Raw genomic sequence first — 24,794 nt, forward strand, 5'->3', positions numbered from 1 at the left:
AGCTCCAACACAGCATTTCCCGGGAGAGAACCCATCTCCCATCTCCAACACCGCAAGCGCGCGACGCAACACAGTATACGCGCTGAGACACAGCCACTTTTGACGCATCTGAAATTCCGTGCTCTTTCCGACAGCCAAACATAGAGCCACAACCCGCTGCCACGTGCCTTTCTCCCGCGCGTTCCGCCAAATGGTCAATAGCGCCTACAGAAACGAAACATTGATCGAGAACGACCAACGATAGATATTCACAATACCTGGGGATAAGGCTCTGACGTAACCCGCCCTCGCTTCTTTCACTTTGACGTTGGTTGGGATTCACATGTTCCTGGCCTAAGCTCAAAAGAGAATTCCGGATGCCTGAAATGTATGGAGATGGAGGGCGAGATGTTCAGTAATTTGGCAAGGAGGAGTTGGATTGACCTTGCTGCTGAGTACGATAGTCGTGATCAAGATGTTCCTGACGTACAACCAACGTGTCAAGCCGGCTCCTACCAACACAAATGTAAAGACTTGAGACCAAGGCCGGAGTTTCCTTTTCGAGCACCAAGCGGCGACTTCTCGTTACTGATTCCCACGACATCATCGTTGGAAGCAATGTGTGAGCTTCAAAACCAAAGACTGTGAAAGCTGTTACGAGAAAGAACACAATCATCAGGCAGCGCTCCCTCACTCGATGTAGACCCCCTGAAATGATTCGTGGCCCGAAGAGACACACCATGATGAATCTTGTAATCACGTTGAGCTTTCGAATATAGAGGCGATTCATCCATGATGGTGTTGGATATATCTCACTTGCGTGTATCAAAATAATGCTTGAGGCTTGTCCAATCATCGATGAGCGAAGTCTGGCTCGACCAATAATGATGCATAAGATTGACTGTCAAATTATTCCAAGGCCATTCAAAACAATTGGGCCCGACCAGCAGAAGAAGCCTGATCGATCCACGTGCAAGACGCACCTTCTTCTCGACCACCTCCTTCCCCATAGTGCAATCCATCTCTAGGTAATTATACGGAGTCTATGACACTCTGACCGGAATCTTGATTTGCCCCTTCTTGCGGTCTTGATGAGGCATGCCATACCTCGCCCCTACTCCCCCTCTTCCTCTCCCATCTTGTCCAACTTGCTCAACGCTGACCTCCTTGAACCTATACACTGAACGGGCTGTCTCTGCCGTTGTCGTAGTTGATTCTTCTCTTGCCTTCCGTGCCCTTTCTTTTTCGAGTCTGAAGTTCTCTTCAACCTCCTTGTTTTGCTTCTGCCGAGCCGCGACTTCCTCCTTTTGCAACCCCTCGTTATGCCATATTTGGGCCTCTACAAGTTTTGGATGCGGTATTCGCTTGTCTGCAGGTAGCAGCGTGTATTTGAAGGCTTTTCCAGCATCAGTACGAGTGAAGTGTCGAGATTCGGATGTAGGGTGGAATATCTGAGGAGTTGTAGCTTGATGAACAGGCAAGTCATTGATCGGCTCGTGCCGTAGAGGTTTAGATGCTATATAAGGTGTTTTTGGAAGCATAGACATAACAGCTTTAGCGTATGGGATTGCGAGAGGCTTGCCCTGTTTGAATGAAGTCTTAGCGTCTTCCATGAACGATCGCATTCGTGATTTCATGAAATTTGATGCTTTGTCAGAGAGTTGTAATTTAATAGTAACCATGGTGAAATCTTCAAGACTAATCGAAAATGTGTATCTCATCATAGTGGGGAAAAAGATGATTGAGAAATAGTCAACGTACCTCATCTACCAAGCGCTTCTCCAACGCTTTCAGTCTGACCACTGCGGCCACCCTTCTTATTTCCACCTCCAACGAGACACTGACTGTGCCAACATCTTGTCCGTTCTCCATGACCCTTTTGTAGATTTCGTCTTTCAATCCTTCACTCAGCACTCTTTGACTCTTAAAGTCACGATTTAATGGGTAAGGCATGAGATCGGACGCAGTCTCATCCGGCAGCAAAGTGCCATTGGGTAGTTCATTCTGATCTTCTTTTTGAATCGGTTTCAAGTTGTTTGCTCGTAAGAGGCCACCATTTTCATCGTAGGCATTCATGTAGTTGGTCGAACGGGGCAGGGGAAATTTGAAAACTTTGCCGGGGCCAGTGAGCCAGCGGAACATATCACGGCGTAGACGTGTTTTCAAGGCAGGCGTTCTTGAAAATTGGCGCTGCTGCAGATTGAGGAGACATCGCGTGCATATGGAAAGGTCTGGGGCAGACGGTAATGTCGAGAAGGATTGGGGCTGCCGTACGCGAGGTGGCATTGAGATTGGGGGCTAGGTCAAGATGAGACTTTGAACTTTGAGAGCTGCAATAAAGGATGTCGAGCGACCTGAAAGGAAGGGAATCAATCGTTGCTGGAAGATGCAGAAATTGCCATGCTCTCCAAAGCTTTAACTCAAAAATATCCCTCGGCAAAAATTGCCTTTCTGGGAAAGAATATGGCTATCAATTCCACTGATCAATCCAGTCGTGATATTTAGAAGTATTCTTGGATTTTGGCCGGTCTAGGGTACATACACCACGCAACTTCGGGATCATTAACGTATCAATGAATCTATGCTCTATATTCAATAACTTTTTGCCGCTAAATTGGTATCTTCGCATAGCTCGCAAATGCTTTTCTCACAGAACCAGCATGTGCACTCGCTCAATCGTGTCCTCCATCACAGCCAATCCTACCTAAAAGCTCCTTCCTGTCACTCTGAAGAGTAACCCCACTGGAGACACCACCGGCCTTCCTAAATCTTCGTACCGGACTTGAGCGTTGCTTGTGGAGTGTGATCCCTTCAACGCCTACTTCTTCCTCGTAAGGTCGTGGCGGTGAAGGCTGTTGGCGCGTTGAATTATCAACTATCTCTGCCTCTTCCTCTTCTTCCTCGTCTTCGTCATCACTTCTTGAATCATCAGCGCCGCCGCCCTTCAACACCTTTACGGCCACCTTAAGGATCATGCTAAACCAGAGTACGAAGAGGACTTCCAACGCAGAGAGGGCGTAGATAAAGCCCCATTTCACTCGATCATCCCAACAGACAATACCGTCTGGGTCTCGGAATGGGCTCAATAACCAAGAGTACCCCGGTGGAAAGTCGAGAGGGCCTTTCACGCTTTGCCCGCCGCCTGAGTAGCAGCCGTATCTTGTTTGTTCCGGAAGATCCTTGTAAACTGAATATACCACCTTTGGGTAAAGTACATGCCGTGCCACAAACCAGACCAACATGAACACGCCAAAAGCTATGTCGCATGCAAGTTGGTATTTCATATATTTCAGTAGTTTAGCGAGCTGGAAAAGACATCAGCGACTCATATAAAGCTATCTTACGAGGCAAAGACTCACCGCAAAGAAGATGTCTACCGAGTCCATCAGGACCAGTATCAAGTTTCCGACCTTTGTTTGGTGATAGCCATAGCTCCAGAACATAAGAAGGCACGTAATACAGTGATGTGTGAACATCTGCCAATGGTCTTTTCTTCTTTCTTCAATATTTACGATGACAATTTGTTGCAGCCAAAAGCTGAATTGCACAAGATAATACCATTTCATTGATCCGTCAATCTCTCGACTGGGCCAGCCAGTCCAGAGCTCCTTGTTGTTGAGCCAGTGCTCACGATTGTACATGATAGACTATGAGGTGTCAGCTTGACCTAGGTTTACCATATCGTAATAACATCTCATACCAGTCCAAGAGGACAGAAGACGGAATAATAGATGAGAATCCAAGCTTGTTCAGCGAATCTGACCCTCTCTTTCGACTTATTGATACCACCAAGGCTCGCCAGTGGCACCAGCACATGTTCCATGGTCGCTGCGCGTAGTCCAGTCAGGGCGACGATCGAGTACCAAACCAAGTAGAGATCGTCCCACCCTGCACTGTACTTTCCAGAGGCCTGGTTGTAATGTGATAACTGGTAGAACTTGCGAGTAGTATTTCGTGCGCGAGGTATGAAAATACTACTCAAGGCGTGAAGGAGTATTAGATTGATCGAAAGACCTGCAAAGCTTGTAAGATAGCTTCACACTGCATGCTTCCTCAGCTGTCGCGTACCAATTTGATGATCCACAACCCATTGACAGATTACTGCAACAGCGCCTTCGTTCTTCTTCTTTTGTCTTCTCTTCTTCTGTTTCGCTTGTGTAATTCTTTCATTGTCTTGCCGTGGTTTCGCAGAGCCATTGGCATTTACAGGGGCTCCATTGTGTGATTCGCAATGACCCGCATGTTTTCCCGCTGGTAAGAGAGAGTATTTTCGATAGTCCACATCAGGTACATGACGATCAACCAAGGCCATCTTGCCAAAGGAATGGACGGATTGGTGGTGGAAAAAGATTTCGTCAAGCGTGGGATCGGATCAAGGGGCCATATGTGCTGGCAACCACCGTAGACAAGATTCCTGTCTCACGTCTGCAATTGCGAACGCGTCAACGGGGGCTCAAGGTCACCAATTAACAATGGCGCAAACGAGTGTGAAACTAAACGAATGGTGAAGTCAAAGAGTGACTTGTACTACCATGGAGGGAAAACTTAATCTACGGTTTGAGCTGTCGAAGCTCGGATAAGGGTACGGAATGCTTGGCAACCCCATAGACGGGTCTAGATTAGGAGTAGATCATGAGTATTTGGACCAGCGAGCTTGTGGTATGGTTCTTGGAGAATTAATGAGACCCTGTCAAAATACACGTTGCTTAATCCACCAGTATTCTTTAAAGCCAACGCTCCCATGAAACCAACGCCATCAAGCCACTAGAATCATGCTTCATGAATTGCTATCGTAACTTCTCATCGGGACAGTCGCTTAACTACTCAGTTGTTCTGTTGGCTGTTGAGAATCCTTAAGATAGCAAGGAAGAGGTTGATGATATCGAGGTACAACGAAATGGCGGCAGCAATCTCTTCCTCGACATGATAGTGTCTCATTACAAGCTGAGTGTCTACTAGGATGTATCCACTGAATATCAGGGCCGCAGCGCCGCCATAGATGAGCTCAGCTGTGCTGTTGTATGGAAAGAATGCTGCCACGAAACCGAAGAGGATCAGGATCCATAAGCCGCCGAAAAGGTAAGGCATCCAATTGGTAAAGTCGTACTTTGTCTGGCAAGCAAACGCCGTTAAGGCCACAAAGATGCCAGCTGTAAGGACCAGCGCAAGCAAGACAACCTTTGTTTCGTAGAAGGATACTATAACAGAGATCGAGTATGCTTCGAGTGCAGTAAAGCCGCCGAGGAAAAGTAGATTCGTAGGGTAGGATTTCCGTTTCCAAAACGTAAGGATCATGAAGCCGATGGCGCCGAAGAGGGATATCCACATCATCCATGCATTTGACTGTATCCATGACTTGTAACCCGCAGAGACATAGGAGACCGAGCTGACGGCTACCGTAGCCAGGATTTGAACGGTTCTGCGGCAAGTCAGTCCGATGGTGTGGACAGCGGGGTAGGAGAAAGCACTCACAAGATAGCATAAACCTTTCTCACGAACTGCATCCGAATAGGTAGAGTGGCTTCTGACACGGAGCCACCGAATTTGAAGTCGTCAGGCACGTTGTCGTCTTCGCCTCTTGGACCGCCGAGCAGATTCTCATTCTGGCTCTGCTCGGCCTGGTATGAGGGTGGCGCTTGTGTGTACGATGATTCTTCAAACGAGTCACGCTGAGGTGCTGGCTGATATTTGGTATTTGCAGCCATGGCGAACGATATGAGAGATTACAAGATGGGTTGATGAAGGTTGGTAGGTGTCGTGGAGGTTGTCGATTCAAGGCGTCAAGCTTGGGGTTTCATGTGCTCCGTCATGTCAGCCACCGCGCTACTCCGCATTCGGCCGCCAAGCTAATAGCGTCTCTCGCCTTTCTTACCTTAAGGTAAGGTACAATCTCTGGGCACACTGAATCTTCTGACAAGAAGCACGTCAAATTCGAGCTCATCGGAGTTTGAGCAAGTAGAGAGGTTGATCTGATATATGGAAGACACGAGGGTTATATTCTGAACTAAACGCGCGTCAATCTGCCTGCTCCATCACAATGGGTGTATCTTTCAGTTCTTGACACTCGATAGTGTCCACGTCCTTTCCATGTCTCTTGCGCAAATTCCCCTTCAGCTTCTCCCATTCTATTGTCGAATCTCCCGCCATAGGCTCCGTGTCATGGCTATGAGACCACCAAATCCCTAGCCATCCCACTTTCATCCTTCCCTTCCCAATCCAGTCCATGAGAATCGTCAGATTCTCTTGAATTTGCTCAATTTGATAATTGACGAACCAAATAGCTCCTGCGCGATCGGCCGCGAAAGGGATGCAAGCGCGGACTAAGACTTGCAACTGGAGCTTCTTTAACCGCGGCGGTAGCCGTGTCATATTAACCTCGCTGGCGAAGCAGTCCCAGTATAAGAAGGGAGCAGGAATGGCGAGAGTGGTAGTGTTGATAAAGTCGCTTAAATCTATCGTTCTATATGCCGATTCTGTAGGCGAATGCTTGGGTGGTATGGCTAGGATGAATGTGCTGAGGAGACGACTTAGCATATTTGACCCGTCCCGGAGGACTCGGAAGAGGTTGTCGAGCATCCGCTGCGACGAGTCTGGTAGCTCGAGTGTTAGAGAGTCTAGAAACGGAAGGTCGGCTAGCATTCGAATTGGGAAGCCTTGCAACGAGACGTCTGATGGTGGTGGTGACATGATTCGAAGGTCACGAAGGCGATTATCAGGTCTGTCGTTTATGAAACCATCAAAACCATTTCTTCGAGAGACAATCGGTAGGTCGTGGAGGCCCTTTATCTGGAGGTATTTCATGTGTGGTTGCTGAGAGAAGGCCCTGTTCACTGTCCGCCAGTGAATATTGGGTCGAAGATGGTGAAGATCGAGAATTAACGAAGTGATCAGAACAGGTTTGTCGTTGAACAGAAGCGCCCGTCCGATACGCTCGATAACTTCGCACCTGCGATACTGACCGCAGTCGGAAAAGGGGGCAAAATCGCAGACTAGCAAAGGCCACAGAACTGATTCGGCAAGAGTTCGAAAGTAATAACTTGTGCAGCGAAGTTGGAGCAAGCCGGAACGTGGCACAAAACTCAGAATCAGAGTAGTGATTTCGGTCGCTAGGGAGTCCATAATGCTCACTCGGGGGAGGCTTGCTATCTTGCAAAGATCTTTCACGCTAAATGTTGAAAATTGCAAGTCCCCAAAAAGGCGCATATGCGTACAATAGCATTCCAATCCGGAAGAACTCTCACAGCGTCTTGAAATAGATGTACGCAACAACGGAAGCCACGGCCGACGCCTATGAAGATTGTACCCTTGAGGCGGGCGACCCGCCTTCTATAGTATGAGACCCGAGGTGCAAATAGCCACTGGACCTTTATGGAGCCAGGGTTTAGGATATGACACTGACGGGTGGGCAGTAGATCGTGGTGGGAGCTGACAAAGATCCTCACGAAACCTTGTTCAGTAATCTGGCATATTGCGTGCCAAAGAAATGGCCCTCATACTGCGTCATACATGAGATTGCGTTTGTCGTGAAATTCCGGCTGGACCGGCGCCGTCAGCTTCCCAAGTATCTTTTCCATCCATTCCGAATGATAAGACGCCTCCCATCCTCACCTTCGCCTAATATGAATTTCTCCCACCTTCCATCTCTACCAGCACCTAAGACTAGTATTGTATGATCGTCCTTCCAGCCAATAATACCTTTCTGGGGCTTACCACCAGGTATTCCAGGTATGGGTATCAAGTTTGAGTTGCTGAAAGGCACGTTTGGGTTGTCTTCCACCTCAAACTGAGCGGAAGTGACGGAATAGGTATCAGAGAATACTCTTGGCAAGAGAGGTATCTTGCCTAATACTCCCCATTTCTGGTTTACGACCTCCTCGTTGCCATTGATACCAGAATTTGAATCTTTATGTGGCCGACCTCGAGTTCTTGAGCTATTTCGGGAGCTTGACGCGCCAGGTAAGTCAAATATATGTAGTGTTCCCTTGTCAGATGTAACAGCAAGTTGTTTGCCATTTGGTGATATTGCTATTGAGTAAATGAATGCGTGGTCGACGCCTCGACGTAACTCTCCCATTCGCGCAGAGTTGCGGGTGTAAAAGGTTCTGACTAATGTTCCAGTCTCACTAGCAGTCGCAAGAATCTCACCATCCGGGCTCAGTTCCATGGCTCGTAAAGCAGTACTGTGCGCAGGTATGATGCTGACATTTCCCGTCGAAATCTCGACCATTTGTACTTGGCCGATCGAGCGACCAGGAAAGGTAATCAATTCTGACCCAAGGCAACATAGCCCGAGAGGGTTGTCAGCCGTTTCAAAGACAGAGAGTTTCTCGGGGGGCGCAGAAAATCTGTAGATGTGGGTGCTATTTTGAAGAGCGACTATGATGCGGGATCGAGATATTCGTGCTCGAAGCACAGGCGACCGGAATTCGAGTGTGAATTTCCCTTGCTGCTTATTGTCATCCCATATTGTTACCTTGACACGAGTCAGAATCTGTAGATGTCTCTAACGAGTCGTTCTCATCAAGCGTACCGACCTTGTTTTGGGGGAACTTAGGTTGTCTTCCACCTCCTACAAGTGCAAGGTAATTGGCTCTTCCCAGCATCTCGGCTGCCCCAACACCAGCGTTGAAGTCGCGAGAGACCTTGAGCTCGCATGGCTCAGAGTTGAAGACGCAAAACCCAGTATCGAGCCCCACAGAGAAGCAGCTAGCATCCTGATTGAAGGAGACTGATAAAGATATTGGGCTTTCGGAGTCTGCGATTGCTGGACGAGTGTTCATAGTGTGTTATACCCGGAAAAATGCCGTAGATACAGATGATGCGTTAGTGGCTTGAGCATGCTGTCACCGCTGTTCCTTTGAAAGGAAGCTGATCAAAGCGTCGAGGTTGCGCAAGATCATTGTCCGAGTGGTCAGTGGGGAGAATGAGCTTGGTGCTTTAATTTGCCGCAACGCTAGGACCTCCGCAATCCCTGGAAATAGGACGCCAAGATCGCCCCCTTTCGCAGCTGGACCTCAATTTTCTTGACACCGAACAGCAACGACACCTGTGTTCCCAACAATCCCCAATCATACAATCGGCGCAATATTCTTGACTACATTGATCACCTTTACGTTGTATTCGAGTCGCAATGTCTTCCAATCTTGCCTCTGTACGTCTCTAAAGCATGTGCAGACTGCAAGCATTGGATAAGGGAGCTAATTCTGATTATGTGACCAGATCAAGACGCGCAGGAAGAAGAATGTCAAGAAAGGGATACAATTCTGTATGATGGTCTGCGGGGCTTCAGGAACAGGTGAATCCGCTTCGAGGCTATGATTACGGTCTTGTGATTGAGTGGATTAATCAGGTCGAACAACATTCGTCAACACTTTATGCGGCAAGCAAGTCCTAAGAGAGAAAGACGCAGATGATGCTGCGAATGCTCATCTTGAGGAGGGTGTAAGGATCAAGCCAATTACCGTCGGCGAGTAGTCATGTCCCAGGGAACCGCGAATGTCAACTGACTCTAATCGTGCGCTAGAGCTGGAGTTGGATGAAGAAGGCACACGTATCTCCCTAACAATCGTCGATACCCCTGGCTTTGGAGACCAAATCGACAATGAAGCAAGGTAAAGAGACCTAGTGGGCCACGAAAACACGCAGGCATTGACAGCCATCAGTTTTGCGGAGATTGTCGGACATCTGGAGCGCCAATATGACGATATCCTTGCCGAAGAATCTCGCATCAAACGTAACCCTCGTTTCAGAGATAACCGTGTACATGCTCTCCTCTATTTTATCACCCCGACCGGACATGGGTACGTTGCTCTCATGCGAAAACACGCTGTGCCGGCTAATTTAATGCTAGCCTCCGTGAGCTCGATATAGAACTGATGAGGCGCTTATCTCCTCGCGTAAATGTCATTCCTGTGATCGGCAAAGCGGATTCCTTAACTCCAGCTGAATTGGCAGAATCAAAGAAACTGGTTATGGAGGACATTGAACATTATCGTATCCCAGTCTACAATTTCCCTTATGACATCGAGGAAGATGACGAAGATACCGTTGAGGAAAACGCTGAGCTACGAGGCTTAATGCCATTTGCAATTGTGGGTTCTGAGGACGTCGTTGAAATCGGCGGTAGGAGAGTCAGAGCGCGACAATATCCATGGGGGGTGGTAGAGGTTGAAAATCCTCGTCACTCTGACTTCCTGGCTATCAAGAGCGCCTTGCTTCACAGCCATCTAGCGGACTTGAAGGAAATCACACACGACTTCCTCTACGAGAATTACCGAACAGAGAAATTGAGCAAGAGCGTTGAAGGGGGTGCTACTGCGTAAGTACCCGATACTCCACTTGTCGTATGTTTGACGAAGGCATCTGACCAATCAAAATATAGCGATCAATCGATGAACCCTGAGGACTTGGCTTCCCAATCCGTCCGCCTAAAGGAAGAGCAACTTCGTCGTGAGGAAGAGAAACTCCGCGAAATTGAAGTCAAGGTTCAACGAGAGATTAATGAGAAGAGACAAGAGCTTTTAGCACGTGAGAGTCAGCTAAGAGAAGCAGAGGGACGCATGACGAGGGAGACAAGCATGGCTGTCGATGATACAAACGGCATGTCCTAAGCAGACTACATTGACCATCACCTAGCAGGAGAGGCGAGTTGCAAAAAGATATGGAGGGAAGCGAATGGTGTCTGCAATTCGGTCTGGTTAAGTCCGTTGAAATGAGCCGATATTATTCCTCTGTCTATCTTGACTTTACTTGTATGTTAGCTGGCATCTCGGACAGCTAACAAGAATCATAATCGTGGCTGTTTCTAATCCCATCATTGGAATTGAGGTTGCAATCTTCGGCCGTGCCGTATCACGTAGTGGCGTCAACAGATTCTTCGGTCATCAGGCTGTATGATTCAGCTGATCCCTTGAAAAGTTGCCGCCTGCTACGGCTCTTGCCTCGAACCCTGCCCTATCTCCTGGCTGGGGAAGAGAGTTTTGCGTGGCACACTTTTGGAGATCAGCACTGAGACTCTGTGCCTCCGCCGGTCCTCTTCACCGAGTACTCATATCTTGAAAGTCCGACCAAAGAGCTTCGTAGATCAAGGACTTCTAGACAAGCTCCTCCGTCGATGATGTCTGCGTTCCCTCCTCTCTCTGTCCTCACTCTCACTTGCACTCCTGCGCCCACTCTTCCTCCGACCATCTTCCCTCCCCCTCCCATCCTCAATCTTGTAGCCCCTCCCTCCATCCTCATCCCTCCTCCTATGATGATGCCGATGCCGATGTCTATGCTTCCCTTCTCCACTTTCCTTATCTCTCCTCTTCTCGAACTTCCTCACCGCCTTCTGCACCTCTTCCCTCTTCTCCTCTACCAGATACCTCTTCATGGGATCATCATCATCGTGCTCCTCAATCAGCCGCCTCAACTCCATTTCTTCCTTCAACAACGGCCGCTCCTCCCCCCCTCATCCCCAGTATCATCTGACCTCTCCCCGCTATCCACATCCACATCGACGTCCCGTCCTTGCTCCTCGTCCCCTTCTTTCCGCTTGTACGTCGCGTGGTCTACTTTTAACGTCCTCCCCACCACGGTCGCACCACCGAGGTTATCAACTGCTAAGTCCGTGCTTCGTTGGTCTTCATATTTCAACCACCCGAATCCTTTCGATTTGCCGGAGTCCTTGTCTCTGGCGAGGTGGAGGTACGTGGGCGTGCCGAACTGAGAGAAGATGGTGAGGATGTCGCCCTCAGTGAGAGTGTATGCGAGGCCAGAGATGTGGACAAAGGCGGTGGAGCGGTAGTCGGTGTGCCAGGATGCTGATGGGGGCCTGGGTGCATGTTAGCGGATTGAAGGCTACAGGAGGGGAAGGGGGTGGGTTCACACGACGTTCTCGAGCTCGCGCTTATTCAGACGCTCAATTTCGCGAACGGTATTCATGGCGGGGAATTGTAACGGGCAGAGGACTTCAATGGGGCGTATTGGCGCAGTAATCGTTTATCGTCATGGTATACTTTCCTCCAATGCCAACTACGACACTACTGAACCTCCAATGTATGGCAAATACACGTTAACGTACCCGGAACTAGCCGCCCCGGGGCCTTGTTTAAAGGAAACCTCGGGAGCTCGATGATATCTTGATCAAGGCAACTATTCATGACTAATACATCCTGAAGGTTTTCATAATTTCTATCTATTTGTGTGTTGTTGGCTTATGCTGGATGACTGCTCTACTGGAAACGAGGCTCAATGGCAAAGGACGAACGGTGATCTGAGCGTTGTGATATCCCATCTCCAGTAAACGTATGTCAGTATTTGACAAGCTTGTTATTGGTCGCGAAGCGTCTCTCTTCCGTGTAACAAATATTGTCACTCGGCATTTGCATTCAAAATGAACGCGCGTCATTTGTCTACGACTTACAAACGGACGATGTTTTCAGTAGGAGCATTCCGCACCGTCACCAGCCGTCGTTCAGCCATGCTTCTTGTTTGGGCAGTCAATCATCTCCGAATATGGTGCTAGGGATGTGCTATCGTCTTAGCGTGCATGAGCGCTTAGAGGTCCAGTAGACGTAGCCCAGTGGATCTTCCTAGCTTTGGAGGAGATATGCGGGCCATAGTCGTCACTAATGCAAGGCTATGTGAGCTTGCAGAGCTTTTCGATATAACGATACTTGACCTCAAGATCTGCCCTTTCCGAATTCAAGGATGATGCCTTGTGGTCTCCTAAGTCAAACAATGATTGTCATCGACCTCCTTTCTAGTGCTTGAGGCTCATTGAAGCCTCTGAATCTGGCCAGCGCTGAGTATTCACGATTTTCGAGAAGTATGGAGAAGAACAATGATGAGCTGCTATCTGATGTGGGCGGCTTTCATCTCACAGTGCCAAAAATCTCCACGCCATCCCTGCAAGCAGATGATTCCCCAGATGATGGGTATCATTATATCGACGAAGATGAAGCCCCAGAGGATATCGCGACTGTGGAGAGACCAATCCCGGGAAATAGAGAACCAGAACAAGGACAATCTCAGGTACTCAGACCACAGGGAACACACCCAACTCAAAGCACGGACGCAGCTAGAGCCACTACATACCAACGACAAGCTGGTTATCGAAGAGCAGTTCTACCTTACAAAGAGGACCAAGATGCATATGGACCCAGGAAATCGGATGACGAATCACAATCAAAACACGGTTCAATTCTTAAGCACGCGAGCACAAAATCCAAGGCAAAGCGACCGCATTCTCCTAAATCAAACATTCCAAGGGCGCAGGTCAAGCTTAGAAACATCTTCCTGCAACGTCACGAGTTAAGCTCTAACGCCCAAAATCGAATAGAATTCGATCAGGTGGTTTCAAATGATAAATCCAGGACACAAATGATACAAGAGGGTTGCGTGCTGTGGCAGCATACGAAGCTAGACTGTCTATCTATGAGTACTTTCGCTGACCAAATCACCAAGATGAGACATCATGGGGTGCATGACAGCGTAAACGAGCTTGCGGAACACTTGTTTGAGCGTGTGCACAAAAAAGCCGAGAAATCATTTGTAGGGGGCAAGTATCTCGAGCCAGACTCGACACGGTACGACAGCGTGGATAATTCGAAGTACAGTATTGACAAGTACTGCACTTTTATCTCTTTTCCATATTTTGCGTTGGAGAAATTTCCCCCAACAGTGTCAATTGAAGGCACAAAAGGCACGGACAAGCATCCACCTCGGTCATTATTGCAGTCTTACTACCGCTTATACAACACCCACAGAAGAGACAAAGCCCAGTGCCTTAAATTGTTGAAAGACGGAGTATTGCGTTCAGGTATCGAGAACGACAGTGAAGAGTTACAACGTCTCATGCCAATGATAAGAGATAGAATTTTGTATGTTCCTCAGCTTTGGTGCTATATCGCTGAGCCAGGCCAGATAATTACTACTGGCTGCGTCAGTGATTCGGATCTTCAAGGAAAGTTCGTCAAGGTGAACTCAAGACTGCTGCCCGACCAAGGCAGCTTGTTCCGGCTAGTGCGATTCCATTTTGTCTCAGGGGAAGAACAAGAGAGTCTAACTTATCCTCTCAAGCAATGTGCGTCTTGGTATGGGCTCATGAACAAGCAGCAACAAATAAGACTTCTTTCAAATGACCGACAAGATTCTGCCGATCCGAGTAATTACCGATTGACATACAAAGAGCAAGTCGTCGACAAGTGGAATTGGGCGTCACTCCAAAGTTCATCAAAGGAGGAGGATATCATCGAATTATGGATGGAGTCACCAGGTGTGTAAGTCAAACGATTTAATTTAATTTGCGATTCAGCCTGTATTTTATTGTCTACTGGTCAGTTCGCTCGTTAACATTTTGAGATAGTTCTGGGGACAAACGATTATACGGTGGACGTGAACAAGGCACTACCCTGCCGAAATCCAAGGACCTGGAGACATTAATGCGGCACAAAGAATCGGGCGTCCATTCATCATTTCTGACCTGGCCAATAATGGATGCGGCTGGTGTGGTTGACGAGACCCCGGAGAATGAGAGAATGCAGAGATTCTTAGAAATGATATATCAAGCTTTACCAGCTTTCTTGGCGGGTGCTAACATACAAGTTTCTCATCGCGCTTTGGGCTACGGATCTGCCACAATCGATAGGGTCGAAGTGCGAGGTGGTATCAAAGACGGCAAAGATTCATCACACCCGCAAAACAGTACAGCATTCTATGCAAGTGCAAGGAAGTTCTTGCTATCTTTCGTACCAGCGTCTCACGATCAGGAACAAGAAGCAATAAGGCTCTTTTGGGGGGTTTTACGGGAGCTAAGCGACCATGTAGGTATCCAACGCATGTTGAAGGCAAAACTAAATAGAGCGGTCTAGGGCAGTGTCCCGTACTTGAACCAGCTGGAAGATCTGTTAGCGAGGCTCAACAAGACGGCCACAGAGATCCATCTTGGAGTACACCACCCAAGCAAAGAATCTCACGAACAGGAAAATGGTAAGCTTGATCAATCAGGATCAGCTGTCCTTCTTGCGTCCTTGGTAGATGCCTTAGGGGCTGGCTTTCATATGCTTATCGAAGCGTTGCGTGAAATCAGGTCAGATAAGAAAGCCAAGGTTTGTGGAACAGAAGTTCAACGATTGTTTGATGAAGCATTGAAATGTTTGAAGACTGCGGAAGGTGAACTGATCAAGGAAGCCAAAGGTATACGGAGGGGCAATCATCTAGAGTCTGTACCAACGCCTGAAATGATTTTATTGAATTTGATCGAGAGGTTGGTGGATGGAGTCGTTAAAGATGATGTTATTGATGTCATTGATATTTATGGGAGATGTTTGGAAGGCTTGGTCAGTTGATGCATATTTACTCGTTGTCCTTTAACTGACTGCTTCAAGTCCTTACGCGTGACCGACAAATACAGTCGCACATTTCTACAGTATATCAACTCGTTCAAGGAGGAAGTCAAAATCGTCGAACATGTGATCATGCAGCAGAGACATGTCTTGCTGAGACTACAAGACCGCTTAGATCCTAAAACCTTCGATTCGCCTAGCGTCTTCCGAAAGATGAGATTTAAATCAGAGCAAAAGTTTATCGAAAAGATATTGCTAACCTTGCAAGAGCAGCTTCAAAATTGCGCGGAGCTGAAAGAAAGGGTTCAAGACCTTGCAGATCAAAATATACAGTTGGTAGAGACTTTACAGGACCGGGCGATCTTTATCTTCACCTTGGTAACGATTGTCTTCCTTCCTCTATCTTTTGTATCTTCATACTTTGGCATGAACGTGATTGGAATCAATGATAATGTTAGCACACAAGGTCGCGTTTGGGAAGTCGCCAGCCCTTTGACAGCGGCAGTAATTTTGATATGTGCCGCAATAATCATTTGGGGAGAAAGGCTCTGGTTTAAGTTAGTATCTTTCCTGCAGAATTGCTTTTCTTGGGTAAGGGGAATATTTCAAAGTCTAGTGAGACTATCAGCAAAGACATACTAAGTCTAAGGTTGAGTTATTCTTATATCAATTTCAAAGCGTACGCTACACCCTCGACTTCTTGACTATCAATGTCGAGTCAATGCTCAAAGCTTATAGGACAGAGTGCCAAGACTTTCGAAGCGTAAAAGCAGCTCTCCAACAGGTTGTAGAGAACTTCCCAAGTGTGCCGCAGTCAGAGGCTTTATACACTCCATCCATAACTAAATCTCGGAAGTGTATTTAGACCAAGTCCGATGAGTTGAAGCCCTGGCATCCTGCATTTGTGTCTTGCTACGATATCATCCGACACAACAAACACTTCAAACAATAGTCTCTAGAATAGTTTTGACTCATTATCTCATCAGCAAGACGCTGCTGTTCTTAAAGGGATGTCTCGCGGTTGTGTAGCAGTTTTGTTTTCCCGAGCTAGCCGACCTTCACCCTCTCCGAATTCGGGACGTACAGCATTTCACATCATGATCTGCGCATTTATGAGAAGGCTGCTCCTCGATTAACCGGAGCCGGCATTTGAATTGTCCGGGCTTTCTCGAGGTCTTGGCTTGTGACTGCCTCCGACGCCGATCGCGAGAGCGTTTGCGCTGACCTCAGATTCGTCGCTGCAAACCAGCAATAGCTATGACGCCTCTGTAGAATGGCTCAGCTTCCTCTGAGCCTACAGCTCATGGTAGCAACTTGTACGAGTCGGCTGAAAGATGTATATGAACTGATCGACCATGGGCTGAAGTCTCTACGGCAATCGCATGAGACCCAGCGTCAAATCCTGGCGCGGGTGATGGTGGATGTGAAGGATCAAGAGCAAAGACTGTCACATTGTGCCTCCGAAATATCCGAAGAGTACTTCAGGCTTGGCGAAGATGCTACAGGGAAGGTTTACGGTCTTTTGAGGGATGTTATGAGGTTGATCCAAGAGGTAAAGATAAATGTACAATCCCAGCTCAGGAAAGAGAGAATTGGCATTGCTGCATGGACTCGTCAACTCTATGAGTAAAGACCCTACCGTCTCAGTGTCGCCTTGGCTTACGACTTGTTAGACCCAAATACAAGCAAAAGCTGGATTCGTCACTCGATCAGTTAGGCAAGTCTGTGGCTCAATTACATTCGTCGGTCACCTTTCTGGCCCAACAATCTAAGAAAGAAGGACATAGGAGCCTTACGGATGGTATGAGCTCCGCAGAAATCTCAGTGAGCTCTGGACAAACACCAAACTCCTCACCTAGCTTCTTAGAAGACCTCCGAAATGTTTCTGATCGTAATGAAGTCGATGCTCAGTCATCTATCCTTCGAATACTCTGGGGACATCTACCTCATTGGACTGCGATCGAAGGTTTGGTGGGCAATGCTGAAGACCCCGGAGATGGCTTCATCTATGATCAGCAGTACATAAACAAGACCTATTCCATCTTGACAAATCTTGGTCGTGCGTGGGAAGCTGTAAAACCCAGCGGAGCTCCTGAGCCTCCATGTTGCCTCCAAAAGATGAGCAGGATTTGCCTCGTGCTTAGGGGGATTGGCCAATTCCAGCTCTTGCTAGACTTCGTCAAGTCCGGCTGCACAGACGATTCTATGCCCTTCGATGAGCAACAGCTTTTAGGCATTTTAGAAGGACCAAATGTCCGTTTTCTCTCCGTCCTGCTGAGCGAGCAGTACAGAGCGAAGCCTAGGGAATGGCCTATTGGCTCCAATGTTACGTTCAGAGAGGAGGAGCCCATGCCGTTAGTCTTGGACAGGGAAATATCCGTTACTGGCTCCTTTGGGTCGATCAGTCGGGTCAAAGACCTTGTTACCGGCGTGTTGTACGTGCGAAAGGTGCAAAGAACGGGCCCGGACGAACGATTCGCAAAGGAATCCCTGAGACACGTCCAGCATGAAATCAAAGTTCTTAAGCATCTTCATCACCGCCATATAATCGAACTGGTCAAGACCTACCAGAGAGGCAGCGCTTTAGGGCTGATCATAAAACCGGCTGCAACTACTGATCTAATGGGACTACTAAAGCGTTACAAGAGGGACAAATTCGACGCCCAATATGCATGTCGCGATAGCATTTGGCTACGGCCTGTTATGCTTACTGCGTTTGGTTGCCTTAGTCGAGGACTTGACTACCTTCATTGTAGCCTTGTGCGTCACAAAGATATAAAACCGTCCAATATACTTTACGAAAAAGCTATGGCATCAAATGGTCATGCTGCACGCTTCCTATTAGCTGATTTCGGCATTGCTCATGACTTCAGCGAACACGAAGATAGCAAAACTCCAGGGGAGAATCTTTACTCGCCACGCTATGCTCCTCCTGAACTGTGGGCGGTATCGAGAGAACACAGAATATCGAGGTCGCATAGTGCATCGAAGTTGGAAGATACTACCAACGTGATGTCTGATGTTGATGACAGCTTCCTCTATCAACCTGCTGGGCGTAGCGCTGACGTTTTCTCCCTGGGATGTGTCTTCCTTGAGATTCTCAGCCACATCACTAAAAGTGATCTACCTTTGGCAACGGATGCTGAGGGCAGGACAAGCTATGCGCGTAATATAGTGAGACTTGTCTTCTGGGTAAAGACCATGTTGGATAGCGACCAGTTCAAGGACATCTGGCCTCTTTTCAGAATATCGAATCAAATGCTTCAAAGGTCGCCGGAGGATCGTCCAACAATTACCACAGTTAATCTTGCGATACTTTCGGAAAGTAAAGAATTTTGCTGCCCTCCGTGTTGGCGCGAGTATTCGCAAAGGGCTGACGGCCAACATATTACGGAAGCTTCTTCTCCTCCCTGACTCCTCACATCGAATTTCCTTTAAGGGGATACGTGTCGGCTCTGCTGTCTCTCACAGGCTGTTCGGTTTGGGGCTTGAACCTAAAGAGATCAAAGGTTTGGGCTATTGGGTGCTTTATGCAAGGTATGCTCTTCTCGGAATCGAAAACCTTGATGGACTGCAGTGGCTTTGAGCCATGATCTAGACCAAAGTGTTGTCCAGGCAATTTACGGATTAGCAGAAAAGCAATATGTGCCAACAGATGTAGGAAGTCCAAGTTCTGCTATTCCATAAAAAGCTAATACACTGGATTAGAAAGGCCCTGCTGAGGACTTCTGAATTTCAGCAAAGCTACAATAGAAAGATTGCTAAGACCGACACTTCAAGCATTGCGTGGAAGTATCAGTCATACGCAGGCGAGACCCAGACTTTGAACCATCCCCGTGGCTTTTCCTCCCGAATCATTCAATGCTGCGTAAACAAAAAGGGTCAAGGATACGACAATCAAAGCCACTGCGAATGTTCGTCTCATCCAGCGACTGTCACCATTCCAGCTAGACATATTGAGAATTCGGTATTGATGCTACGATAGCTTTAATAAGGACCGGTCTTGCCCATTACGTTCGGTCCTGTGGCATTCGCTCGAAACCCGATTCAGAAAGATTGAGGAGGAGGGGAGACTGGGGAGCCTACACAACATTCTCGAGCTCGCGGTTGTCGAGACGTAAAATTTCAAGGACGGCATCCATAGCCAACGGAACAAGAGAGGCTGGATTCGAAGAAGAGCGTGGGAGCGCAATGATCGTCTACCTTCAGGTACCATGATGAAATATACTAGCGCCCTCTTAGACTAAGGTAATCAGCTAAGATTTATTTATTCATTACCATTCCGCGCTTTGCTTTCGTCTGGAGGGGGCATCTATTTAATGGCTAATACATCCCTTACTGAATAATCCTGACGGAGCTTCTCATCCCACTGTAATCAAGCACAAGGCTCGTCATTACCTGCGACGCAAATACCATCGAATACGCAAATGACTGTTCCGGGCCAGCTTCGGGAAGGCAGTCCCAATCCTGGCATCAGGATCTTCCCTACTTCTCTCTTAATGAGCTTCACATGTTCAAGTTTCGGAGATGGACTCGATGGACTCGATGGACTCGATGACCTGCACGACATCTGTAGGGAATATGAGCCAGCCCCATAAAGCCTGGGACATATCCTATACCCCAGTCCCATTGGGCCAATCAGTAAGCCCAAAGACCCCGTACCTGGTTTCATTATTGGATGAGCCATTTACCGAGAAGCCCGAAGAAATATAGAGCGCGAGACTGAAGTTCGAGCCATCTTTATCACTGTCTACTTATCGAGTACATCGGATGAGAGGAAGTGCTCATGATCTAAAAGGGCACAATCTGAGCGAACCAAGGTCGCGATTCGATTCAATGCAAACAAATTTCATATCTGCCTGATTGGAACTTATTTCGAATGACTGTTCATCATTAAACACGTGTGGAATAGAGCAAGGCGTGCAGTCGTTCCGAGAATCTCTTTCTGAGAGCTACCTGAGTCCCATGATTGGAAGCGATGCTCATAAGCTCCTAATCATAGCAGGAACCCAAAAAAATTCCAATGTTCGTAGGAGATCAGGAAACCATAATCTCCATCGACAGCCATTTCAGCGGGCAGATAATACGGAATTTCGTTGTCACGCTCAATGGATAAATGAGAGTCTTGATACATCCTGGTTGACCGTACTCCTTCACCGAACGGGTGTATCAAACCTTCCGAAAAAATAAGCAGCACTCGAGATGACAAAAGTGACATTTTCAACATTTTCCATTGATCGCTTATCTGTTCTCCCTATCTGTTCATGTCCTTCAGTGCCCGCTTTTGGTTTCATTTCATTCTATACAAACACTTCCCAAGTCATGCATGCAGGACTGGACCGCTCTACTCGCTGATGGACACACATACACGATCGCCAAAAACGCAAACAGATATGTTCTCCATCCCTCCATCCCTCCATCCCTCCCTTCCTCCCTCCCTGCTTAATTGGGAATACCGTTTCCCTACGTACAGATATTGCCAGAATGGCTGCACGTACGGATCCTCGTCAGACGAACTTTCTCAACCGACTTTTAAATATGTTCCTTTGGTTTGAATGCATGGATTCACAACGCAAACGCATTTCTCATGGCAGCATGAACGTATATATCCACGCCATATGATGATAGCTCCTTCTGGGAAGAATAAGACGAGGAAGTTGTCCTCACGAGACTATCCAGAAGGGTCTCGAGGAAAGGCGGGAGCGGCATCACGTGGTCGGAATGACTGAAACGTTCCAACAGGATGGCACCTGGGAAGCTCGATCAGATGCTCATAGCGGGATGTAGTCCGTAAGATGATGATTTGCTGACTCGATCAGCCACCTTTCCTCTCAGCCTCGTTGACTGGCATAGCTTCACCGAAGATTTGCTCAGTCCCATGCCTCGACTTGTTCTTCCGGTGCTTCTTCGAGTATTGTTGTTGCCAGGCACTGACTTGCTGTAAAGCCGCGTGAGATCTCGGGCTTGTCGGTGACGATGGCGTATTCTGTGGGACCTGCATATGATAAACTGGCGAGGTGACCGGAGTCTGCTTGAAGGGGCTGGCTCCATTCATTTTTGGAGTTATATTGCCGTTTGGTTTGAGAGAAGAAGCTGTAATTCCTGGGCTCTCAAGACGCGCCTCGCTCCTCTTTGCTTGGATCTCTGCAAAAGAGGGAATTCGGAGATCCATCTTACCATAAGCTCGTTTGACTGTGCTAGCTTTGGCCATGTCGGAGTCATCCCGGCGTCGGCCATGAGTTGGTGAAGGCGTCCTCACTTCGCGTACAGGCGACAGCAGTGGCGGAACAGCCTGGGCTTTCTCCGTTTGACCTTCAGTGGCAGGTAAAAGCTGCGCGTCTATTCGAGGAACATGATTTGACTGCCGTGCAGGCTCTTGTGGCGGGATCTGATCGGACTTCGATTTAGCTGGTGGCCGGTTGTAATCATGTTCTCCGAATTGAATGTTCAAGCCGCGGCTATTGACTGGCTTGCGCTCACTCTGTCTGACAACGGCTTCATGTGCAACAGCATCCGGTGCTTGGTTTGACAAGCGCCTTGGCGATGGCTCCATGAAATGTCTTGCGTCATGTTGGGGGTGGCGGAATCTCTCAGACATTTGCTGACCTTGATAGAGGAATTGTGCCTGGTCGATAGCAAAGTCATCCTCGAATGGCGGATTTTGAAAAGACTCCATCTCCCCGGTGGCAGGAGTCTGGTACGTTGGCTCATCAGAACCCGAAGTAGTTTCACTGATAGTAGTAGTGTGCGATGAAGATTCTACCATTGGTGGACAATCTACCATCTGTAGTGCATCGGTTCCATTCACGATGATTGGCCCTGTCATTCGAGAGGGTGCGATTGTCCCAGCTACTCTCTCGAGACGCTGTCGTCCATTGGGAGCGTTTGCAGAATGTTGCAAACTGAACGCACGATCGCGGAAAGGTATCGCAGTAGAAGGCGAAGGAGACCTTGACGACGATCTCAGTCGGTCGAAGTTAGGGGGAATGCCTCGAACACGTGGATATTGATCTTGAGCGAATGGCATCCTTGGCATACGAGTCTCGTCACGGTATGAGCGAGGTGGAGGCGAATCATTGATCCAGTATCCTGCGTACTCCTTTGTGATATTTTCATCGAAAGGAAGCTGCATCGGATGCCGCCTAGGGTCTCCGAAGCCTGGTACATCAACAAATCGTTGGCCATTGTGCCCTTCCACTGGAAAGTAGACTTGCTCATGAGGCAAGTGCTGTTGATGGCGCAGGTTTTGGTAGTGAAGCATTTGTTGGCTATTCTGTGGCAAAGGAGGAACATTTCGGGCAGGTAAATTCAGTGGCATGGATCGGGCAGGCTGTGAATGAGATCTGATGCTTCCCGAAGACGAGCCATCGGTAACATTAGATCGATGCATACTCCGCCGCAAATCTAGCTGAGCAGATCGTAGTGATGGAGAGGACGGCTGAGTATGAACATTCTGAGGAGTTCCAGGGACTTGAGGATACATGTAAGGGGGAAACTGAGGACTACCGCGCAGCGGAGCCGAGAGGGGTACTTGAGCTGCTGCTTGTAGACGTCGAGCCTCTCTTGCAGTGTGAGGACCAGTTGGTGGTGCTTGGCCCGTAGCTTGTAATTCGTACTCAGCTTGCAACTGGTTCTGAGCTTGCTTGAGTCGAAGCTCATACTCTTGTCTTTGTAGCGTCTGCATCTCATCAAAAAGCTGTCTATGAAGCTTCAACTGCTCAAATTGTGCGTTGATGAATTGCTCATTGTTGAGACTAGGATCAACGCTGTAAGCAGCAGGATTGTTTGGCGGAAGTGGGTATTTGTTGGTTGCAGCAGCACTGGAGGCTCTTCTGTTTTTTGAACCGCTGGAGTAATGCCTACCCCCACGATTGCCATGGCCAGCCTTGCCTCTCGAGGATTGTGATTGGCTCCGACTCCGACTGAGAACGGGTGGCGGCTTTGGGGCAGGCTTTTCATAGACCCTCTCTTCGGTAGGTGGGAAAAGATAATGATCGAAGCATTCATCCGTCTTCCCTTTGGCGACAAGATCGAATGCCCGCCTCAATTCGAGATGTATGCCGCGAAATGAGATGTCGTCGGCAGTGTTCCCCAGGTTTCGCTCAATATTGAACGGCTCTTCGATACAGAGCCGGTTATTCTGCATCAAATGCCACTTCTTTGCTTCCTTTGAGATCGTCTCTCCCTCTCTTACAGATATCACTTCTCGTTCAAAATCAACGTCATGGCCATAGCGGCGAAAAAATTGAAATAGAAGCTCGCCTAGTGTCTCCTTGTTCGACTCGCCGATTCCACGAAGAGCGTCGAGATCATCGTTGAATCCATCATATTTACCATCAACGGTAGATTTAGCTTTCTTGGCTTTTTGATGCAGAGACGGTAGAATCGGAGGATTGCGCGTTTGTAGAAAATTCAAGATCATACAGATCCACGCATAAGAGCTGAGCGTTCCGCCAAGCGCTGTGCAGAGACTTAGCAAGTGATATATCTTAGAAGCACGACGACATACCAGCGTCGTTAAGGATCCGTCGCTTTGTCCAGTACTTGATGATCATTGCCAACGGTCGGACTCGAGCGTCAAGCTGAACATAAGTTTTGATCATTCTTGTATTCTCCAAAGCCAACGTATTGTTGACATTCATGTCGCAAGCCAAATGAATCTCAGGGTCCCAGAATTTGACGATCGGTACTTTGGCGTGTGGAACACAAACCACATTCTGCATTCCGTCTGAGGCAAGTCAGCAAGATAACTTATTGATAGAGAAGACGAGACCGACGTTCTGACAAAGCTTCCGCTAATAGACATGTCCGCTCTAAGCCCTTGAAAGCAGTTGTAATGCAGATGTCCACTTCATTTGTGCGTCAGTCTTTCGCCACCTTTCAATCGCCGATACGTCTTACCGTCAGAATCATTCGTGCACAGCATGTTACCTGAAGACCCGAACATGTGAACACGAATATCATTGCCTGGCCATTTTTCATTCAGAATACGATCCAGCTTTTGTACGAAGTCTGCTCTTCGCTGATCGCTCTCTCTTGATGGCAATATCCGATCGTACAGCTCCCTCATATCCCCAGTCACCTTCGCCTCTTCTTCCATCGTAAGAAATTTCTTCGGAACGAGCTTTTCCCGCTCAAGTAAATCACCGCCAACAGAGTAGTGTATGCGCCTTCTTGAGAATGCCATACCGGTCTCGAACCGGCAGCCAACGAACGACGGCGCCTTCGAACGCGTCCGTGACCCGGGTTCGGCTTGAAATTGAGGAGATTTGGGAGAGCCATTCCTTAGATGTTTCATTGGGGATGGGGATCGTGCACCGAAAGAAAGTCTTCGGTTTGGTTGGAAAGGGGTCGATGGCACGGAAATGGGGTGGCGATTTGTGACCTGTGGGTGAGGGGAGTTAGACAGGTGTTGGGTAATATGGCTCTTGTCGTCGTTCGTAGGCATGGTGAGCGGTATTGTCACCGGCAGCCAGCTAAATTTTCTTC

General features: G+C 48.1%; 9 protein-coding genes across 9 annotated transcripts; 3 read left to right on the top strand and 6 right to left on the bottom strand.

Moving 5' to 3' along the window:
• Window positions 1-1,022: 1,022 nt before the first annotated feature.
• On the bottom strand, window positions 1,023-2,121 carry KY384_000479 (uncharacterized protein; the record flags this gene model as incomplete). The annotated part of the gene is made up of 2 exons (XM_044809015.1): window positions 1,023-1,562; window positions 1,741-2,121. The coding sequence occupies 2 exons, from the start codon at window positions 2,119-2,121 to the stop codon at window positions 1,023-1,025; spliced, it is 921 nt and encodes a 306-aa protein (XP_044665002.1).
• Window positions 2,122-2,651: 530 nt separating this feature from the next.
• KY384_000480 (uncharacterized protein) lies at window positions 2,652-4,291 on the bottom strand (the record flags this gene model as incomplete). Its single annotated transcript, XM_044809016.1, has 4 exons — window positions 2,652-3,284; window positions 3,492-3,626; window positions 3,680-3,993; window positions 4,048-4,291. The coding sequence occupies 4 exons, from the start codon at window positions 4,289-4,291 to the stop codon at window positions 2,652-2,654; spliced, it is 1,326 nt and encodes a 441-aa protein (XP_044665003.1).
• Window positions 4,292-4,803: 512 nt separating this feature from the next.
• Window positions 4,804-5,684, bottom strand: KY384_000481 (uncharacterized protein; the record flags this gene model as incomplete). Its single annotated transcript, XM_044809017.1, has 2 exons — window positions 4,804-5,398; window positions 5,452-5,684. The coding sequence occupies 2 exons, from the start codon at window positions 5,682-5,684 to the stop codon at window positions 4,804-4,806; spliced, it is 828 nt and encodes a 275-aa protein (XP_044665004.1).
• Window positions 5,685-5,994: 310 nt separating this feature from the next.
• On the bottom strand, window positions 5,995-8,759 carry KY384_000482 (uncharacterized protein; the record flags this gene model as incomplete). The annotated part of the gene is made up of 3 exons (XM_044809018.1): window positions 5,995-6,917; window positions 7,588-8,470; window positions 8,514-8,759. The coding sequence occupies 3 exons, from the start codon at window positions 8,757-8,759 to the stop codon at window positions 5,995-5,997; spliced, it is 2,052 nt and encodes a 683-aa protein (XP_044665005.1).
• A 350-nt stretch (window positions 8,760-9,109) lies between these two features.
• On the top strand, window positions 9,110-10,589 carry KY384_000483 (uncharacterized protein; the record flags this gene model as incomplete). Its single annotated transcript, XM_044809019.1, has 7 exons — window positions 9,110-9,130; window positions 9,199-9,274; window positions 9,329-9,445; window positions 9,503-9,590; window positions 9,642-9,779; window positions 9,830-10,297; window positions 10,361-10,589. The coding sequence occupies 7 exons, from the start codon at window positions 9,110-9,112 to the stop codon at window positions 10,587-10,589; spliced, it is 1,137 nt and encodes a 378-aa protein (XP_044665006.1).
• Window positions 10,590-10,932: 343 nt separating this feature from the next.
• KY384_000484 (uncharacterized protein) lies at window positions 10,933-11,395 on the bottom strand (the record flags this gene model as incomplete). Its single annotated transcript, XM_044809020.1, has 2 exons — window positions 10,933-10,943; window positions 11,134-11,395. The coding sequence occupies 2 exons, from the start codon at window positions 11,393-11,395 to the stop codon at window positions 10,933-10,935; spliced, it is 273 nt and encodes a 90-aa protein (XP_044665007.1).
• A 1,394-nt stretch (window positions 11,396-12,789) lies between these two features.
• Window positions 12,790-16,170, top strand: KY384_000485 (uncharacterized protein; the record flags this gene model as incomplete). The annotated part of the gene is made up of 5 exons (XM_044809021.1): window positions 12,790-14,240; window positions 14,327-14,783; window positions 14,832-15,299; window positions 15,348-15,758; window positions 15,949-16,170. 5 exons carry the CDS (start codon window positions 12,790-12,792, stop codon window positions 16,168-16,170), a joined length of 3,009 nt encoding a protein of 1,002 aa, XP_044665008.1.
• Window positions 16,171-16,578: 408 nt separating this feature from the next.
• On the top strand, window positions 16,579-18,891 carry KY384_000486 (uncharacterized protein; the record flags this gene model as incomplete). The annotated part of the gene is made up of 3 exons (XM_044809022.1): window positions 16,579-16,857; window positions 16,938-18,479; window positions 18,637-18,891. 3 exons carry the CDS (start codon window positions 16,579-16,581, stop codon window positions 18,889-18,891), a joined length of 2,076 nt encoding a protein of 691 aa, XP_044665009.1.
• Window positions 18,892-21,120: 2,229 nt separating this feature from the next.
• On the bottom strand, window positions 21,121-24,603 carry KY384_000487 (uncharacterized protein; the record flags this gene model as incomplete). Its single annotated transcript, XM_044809023.1, has 3 exons — window positions 21,121-23,666; window positions 23,815-24,033; window positions 24,207-24,603. 3 exons carry the CDS (start codon window positions 24,601-24,603, stop codon window positions 21,121-21,123), a joined length of 3,162 nt encoding a protein of 1,053 aa, XP_044665010.1.
• Between the last annotated feature and the right edge of the window lie 191 nt (window positions 24,604-24,794).

The sequence above is a fragment of the Bacidia gigantensis genome (assembly GCF_019456465.1).
Source record: "Bacidia gigantensis strain McMullin 20006 chromosome Unknown contig_74, whole genome shotgun sequence".
Lineage (NCBI taxonomy): Eukaryota > Fungi > Ascomycota > Lecanoromycetes > Lecanorales > Ramalinaceae > Bacidia > Bacidia gigantensis.